Consider the following 6,000-nt stretch of genomic DNA (forward strand, 5'->3'; position numbering starts at 1 on the left):
GGTGTCTTAATAACATTATTGGTAAGATTTTGGGACAATCAGACACATTTATTATGTATATATGTTTCAGTATGAAATTGCTGAATCCATAATAAATGTAAGTTGTACTGAAATCTTTCCATTTTGGTGTTGAAGAATTCTTAATATCCGTCTACTTGTTCCATTGCATTTTGTAATATGGTGTTCCTTTGTGTTTGTTTATTGAGTGTTTTTAAGCGAGTCGCGTGTGCAATCATGTAATTTCTTTTCGTGGTTACAGTTCTTCTGGGGAGAAATACAGTTGTCAATTTTATGCGTGGAGAGGAATTGCTTTTGGTGATGAGCTAATTTCTGTTCACATTTGCCCAGCGGTCTGAAAGGGTTTTAATGGAACGAAGTTTGTGGGTTCAGTAGAACCCGAAATTATTGGAAATTGTACATTCTGGCCCGGCCGACGATTTGCGTAATCATGTTTGACGTTTGTTTACGTTGTGTGGACAAATCAGTGACTTGTGTGGACAAATAACTTCACTGAGATTAATAAGCACTTAATGACTGGCCCCAAGGGAAACAGTGAGTTTTGTTTCCCCGAGACCCTCAATGTTCCCCGAGGCGAAGCCGAGGGAAACATTGAGGTCGAGGGGAAACAAAACTCACTGTTTCCCGAGGGGCCAGTCATTAAGTGTTTTGTTATACCTTCCAACTCAAAATAGAACAATACACAGATAAAAATTATTTGCTTGACGTCGGCTGGCGTACAGATTTGCCGCCGTTTCAAAGGTGCACGACCTGATCACGTGTGAGTCGAAAGTTCAAGTTGTTGTTGCCCTAGGGGGTCATGAAGTTCTGACCAATGACACGTGACACGTTCTCCTCCAATCAGTAAACGTATTTGAGTTGGGAGGTATAACAACGTGATTTATTCGCATTAAAAGTACATTTTTGTCAACTGTGTGGTATTATTTTCTGCAAGAGAAAATTGCTTCAGTGGGTTGATATCTCTTTGTTATTTATATGTTTCTCTGAAAGAACTTAATTCTCGGAGAGTAGCTTCATATCGCTCAATTCGTCTGAAACATTTCTTTCACAAAATATGCGGTCTGACTGATACACTGTGGTCTTCAACCCCGAAAAGCTCTGCAATTCTCTGCACTATATTTGCTTCTTTCAACTTTCCAGCCACTAAACTATAAAAACCTCCATTCACGCAAACGTGCGAGCCACATACTCTACATAAAGATACAGAAAATTCGAACAGGAAACCTTTTTGACGGGAGTTGTTTTGACTCCCGCCATTTTGGAAGATGCGAACTTAGAGCTTCTATTGTAACATAATCCAGATCTGCCCTTTCATTCACGTGCTTGTGCATGTGATCATCGTATGAAGCCGCCGGTTTGATTGACAGATCAGAGACGAGGTCAAGTTCCATTTAGCACAGTAAATCAAAGCGCTCTGCGCCAGAGGTTTTTCTCGCGGCTTTGCCGCTCGTGTCTTCGGCCGAACAACGCGAGAAAAACCTCTGGTACCCAGGGTACGAGGATTTGAGACTTTTTGAAAAATCGTTTTTTTTTTTTCCGTCAGAGTACCCCTTTAGGTATAAAAGCCACAAACAGCAATGGCGGCGCACAACGTAGCCAACAGGAAGTCACAGCTTTCTAAGCTGTGTTGTGATTATCTATCCTGATTGGCTAATTCGATCGAACCGCCGGTTACGAAGGAAATTTGCATAACGATTCTCACCAAAACTTGAGGATATATCCGCGAGTAAAAGGGAATTTGTACTGTATGCCTCTCTGATAGAAAATTTCTACTCACACCCTCATCAATCCAATTAATTTTAGAAGCCTCGAAAAGTCCCACAAACGTGGCACCATATTTTTTGCTTAATTAACCAACATTATATTACTGTGGATAGCAAAACGTGAGGGATACTGTAAGCAGTGATAGGACACCAATAGGTGCACAATTGGCCGCTCTTGTTGTTAAAGCTAAATTTCATAAAATAACGCAAAGTCACCATTTAGAAGTTTCCTTCCTTAACTTAATGGAGGGATCACCAAACCGAAACAAAGCTCGTCTTACCTTTCTGCGTACAACACAAATATTTGTGTCCAATATAAACACAATTTGCTGCCCTCTGTAGTCGATGTCTGCTGTTTTCCAAGATAAATAAGGAACTCTGACAGCTGTAATTTGTCATTGCACAATGCATAACTTGAGGAAAAGACACCTCTATAACAACATTCGCTTTGCTAAAACGGGATCAAGTTAACTAAAAGGCTTGGAATTATAAAAATATACCTATATTTATTACGATAAAGATCAACTAAGATTGAACATGAATTAGTATAGATTGACTAGGAAAACTCGAACTAACAGGCAAATAATCTTTTTCCAATTGAAAACAGATAAAAAAAAGATCCACTTTCGTCTCTATCAAACATCTCACTATTTATGCCAATATGGTTGGCAAATATTTTGCTGTATTTGTACAGCAAAGCAAACAGCCAATTTTCAGCACCTTGGTGAATGATCGCTATTGGTTGTGAAACATCTGTAGGCCCCTGTGTGCATCAGACAACGAAATCCGTCTGCTCGACGTTGAAGCAAGTCTCTAAATAAGAAAAGGTAACTGGATTTTCCCGTAAGAAATTTAAGTGCACCATAGACAACAGATTTACCTTGAATTCTGATCAGAGAGGCACTGTGTAAGTTATTTTTTTAATGTTTGAGTCGATTTACTTCCTTAGCCAGAGTCAAATTAAAAAGGTCTTCATGCCCAATTGGCCATGCATAAAAGTGTTTGAGCGGCTCAGGGAACTCAAAGCTGAGAATACTTGTAGAAAACATTAAGGTTATCTTAATCTCGCAATTGATATTTCTGTTAGGCATTCTACAACAGAGACATGTTTTGGCATTGGCCTGCAAATTGCATTGGCAGAAAAAAAAAAAAAAAAACGGTGAACGTAAATTTATCAACAGACAAAGACATGTATTTGGGTTTGACCTGGAAGCATCACATTAATCACATAGAGAGAAAAACACTGAACGTGAAATTATAAAGGAACGGTTTTTTTTGCATTTGCCCTTAAAAAGTGTTATCTAGTAATCCCTTAAAGTCTGTTCAAAGTTACCATAAGCAACCTCGACAACATCCGTGATGAATCCTACCATTAACCCAAACCCTTTTATATAGAATTTTACTTTGCAAATAGTTCATTAACAAATAGTGTATATCCGTGGTAAAATCACCTTGAGGAATAACTTTAAATTTTGCACATGAATGAAACTGATTTTCAGAAAATGAGACCTTGAACCACATTGAATTGGAAACTGGACTAGACAACTCCTTTTTATATCTACCCTCTTATTCATGATAAAAGCGATCCGCGAGGCCAGGTGCTCATCCAAGCCTGTTACTTGAAAGGCGAAAATGTAGCTGAGTTTTTGATATATGATATATACAACAAAAGCATACTCTCGCTTTGATTGCGAGGCTCGAGAATTTCTAGTTCTGGCGTGAAGACCTATGGTTACCGTAATTCTAATTCCAGAACACTTGGCGTTTGAAAGAAACCGTTTCTTTGCCTTTTTCGATCAATTCTGCTGGCGAGTAAAATCTTACAATTTTGCATTTTAAAGAAATTCAATGGTACTAAAAAGGGTCGAAGTTTAGAACTGCTTGGTATTTCTAATGTATTTTATTTGATAGCGGCGAATTTATCTTTTTCGGTGCTACATCGGAGATGAAACGAATTGTTTCCTGCATATTTGGGAATTTCGTTCAGGCAGCTTAATTTAATACGGGCCCAATCCTATGTGGTGGCCTTTAACTGAAACATTGGAAAACTATGAATAAGTAAAAAAATGTCATTAATATTTTCATTAAAATCAAATTTACAATCAAATTTGGCTTCAGGTTCAAAATGGACTTCAACAAATGGAACATCTTTTGGACTGCAAGCTTTGGAATAGTAGCCCTAGTGATCATCACCGGAAACACTCTCTCCATCCTGATTCTTTTGAAGAGAAGTCTTCGCAAACGCCCGCATTTCTTGCTAATCAGTTTGGCGGTCGCGGATTTGCTGGTTGGATTATGTGCGATACCAGTTTATATGACAACCATTATGTCAGGAGAGAAACTCACTTCAAAATTTGCTTTTGATCTTGTGGATATGTCCACTGGGTTTGCTTCTATTTTTACTCTGGCCGTCATTTCAATCGAAAGAGTCAACGCTATTGTTCGACCTCTTCGTCATCGGCAGCTCGGCCTAAGGAGTTACTTGGTTGCTATAGTTACACCTTGGGTCCTTTCTTTGTCCGTGGCGTCAACTCGGGCGTTGCTTGAATTCGCTTTGCTAACGATTCAACAGTTCTTGGGCATTGTCATCGTAAGTTTGTCAACTCCATTGCTGATATCGTGCGTGGCATATTGCCTTATTTGGAAAGCCAATAGAGGCCGATTCGTAAACAACTTCCGACAAAAGAGAGAGGCACAATTCTCCAAAACAGTCCTTTTGATAACAGGGACGTTTTTCCTGACATGGATGCCTTTTCAAGTACTAGTGATTGTTCTGATCAAGTGTTTGTCGTGCAGGAACGTTTCTGCATCAGTTACTCTCGGTTTCAAACTTTTACACTTTAGCAATTCATTTGTAAATTTCTTCATTTATTGTTACAGGCTTCCAATTTACAGAAGAACTCTCCTTTCTTTCTTTCTCAGTTGCCGATTCGGTCATGAAAGGAATCGAATTATTGTTCTACCTGCTCCTGAAAATCAAACTAGTAGCATCACTCTTGCCTCTCTCTCGCGCATTCAGTCGTCACAAAACGGTTCCTCGTTCAGAAGCACGCCCAACAGCACGAAAGCACGAAAAAGTTTTCACTCACGTGATCAGTAACCTTGTTTTTCCATCGAAGCAAAGGAAAATTTTCCATGATAATGGAGCTCAATTCTCAGAGGATTAGTTGGGTACTCCAACATGGCCGCCCGGACGTCACGTGAAATTTCTCTATAGATTGCAACAAAGGATAGACCGTATTCATAAATGGCGGGCCAATAAATTATTCCTTTGTCCTTGTGCCAATAAGACTTACTAGCTTCATTTGAATGGACAAAATACAAAAGAAATGCTGCTTTAGAGCGAGGCTAGTTGGTCGTATTAGCACGAAGACAAAATTGCACGCTATTTATCAATACGGTCTATATCCCTGTTTTGGAATGTTAAAGGTCAACTCGAGACTATGGGGAATAAAATAAGGGTTTGCATGAGTAGCATTGCCTGGGCCAAACCTGTGTGATAATTTTTTCTTTGTTGTACTATTGTACTTTAATTACGTAATCATACATGCACAAGGAAAAGGAAAATATTTGATCCTTGATCCTCCGTCAACCCCGTTTTCGGGTCATTCTGCAGGTACCGGAAAGCATTGTGTTTTTGGTCCCTTGGGATTAGTCTTTATTTGGAGTTGTTTTGTTTTCTGTCTTTTATTTCTTTTGTTTTACCTAATTTCTGCTCCGGTACTTGCGGACGCTGCCCCGTTTTCATGGTGAAATGAGCGCTCTATTGCTTGCGCTTGTACTTGCGTCGCTAGTGAGAACCAGGCTTAAGCCAATCCAATGACCTTTTTGCGAAGCGCATAATTAACAGCAACAACAACAACAACAACAACAACAAAATTTAAATTGTTTTGCACATTTACAAAATAAGTAAGGTTAAATTTCGAGGAATGATAATTTACATCCTATTAAGTAATTTGTCAGTGCACTTAAAATAATTATTGTAAAGCTCATCAAAATGAGCGGTGACAACCAACCACTTTTGCATATCTTTTAACGCTTGTTTCCGAGGAAATAAGTCTATCTGCAGGTCATTCCGGACCACTAAATTGAGGACTATTCTTAAATATGAACTGGTGACAAGCTTAGCCGTTCACGACCGTCATGTTCATTGCTATGTCACGGCTATCCCTGAATGGCAACGGAAACGGAAGAATTTAACCTAAGTCTGATGTTGTAA

The 6,000-nt window shown here is 39.1% G+C and overlaps 1 protein-coding gene across 2 annotated transcripts; it reads left to right on the forward strand.

Annotated features, from left to right (window-relative positions):
- Nucleotides 1-2,536: 2,536 nt before the first annotated feature.
- LOC138021359 (adenosine receptor A2a-like) lies at nt 2,537-5,272 on the forward strand. 2 transcript variants are annotated; one of them, XM_068868223.1, is made up of 2 exons: nt 2,537-2,608; nt 3,900-5,272. In XM_068868223.1, exon 2 carries the CDS (start codon nt 3,907-3,909, stop codon nt 4,879-4,881), a length of 975 nt encoding a protein of 324 aa, XP_068724324.1. In that variant the 5' UTR covers nt 2,537-2,608; nt 3,900-3,906; the 3' UTR covers nt 4,882-5,272. The 2 variants fall into 2 exon arrangements, with proteins under 2 accessions (XP_068724324.1, XP_068724323.1); XM_068868222.1 differs by having other exon boundaries at nt 2,562-2,688.
- Nucleotides 5,273-6,000: the final 728 nt, after the last annotated feature.

The sequence above is a fragment of the Montipora capricornis genome, chromosome 10, assembly GCF_036669925.1.
Source record: "Montipora capricornis isolate CH-2021 chromosome 10, ASM3666992v2, whole genome shotgun sequence".
Lineage (NCBI taxonomy): Eukaryota > Metazoa > Cnidaria > Anthozoa > Scleractinia > Acroporidae > Montipora > Montipora capricornis.

Coding starts and splice junctions, on each gene's coding strand:
- LOC138021359 (XM_068868223.1), top strand. CDS start 3,907: ATGGACTTCAACAAATGGAACATCTTTTGGACTGCAAGCTTTGGAATA.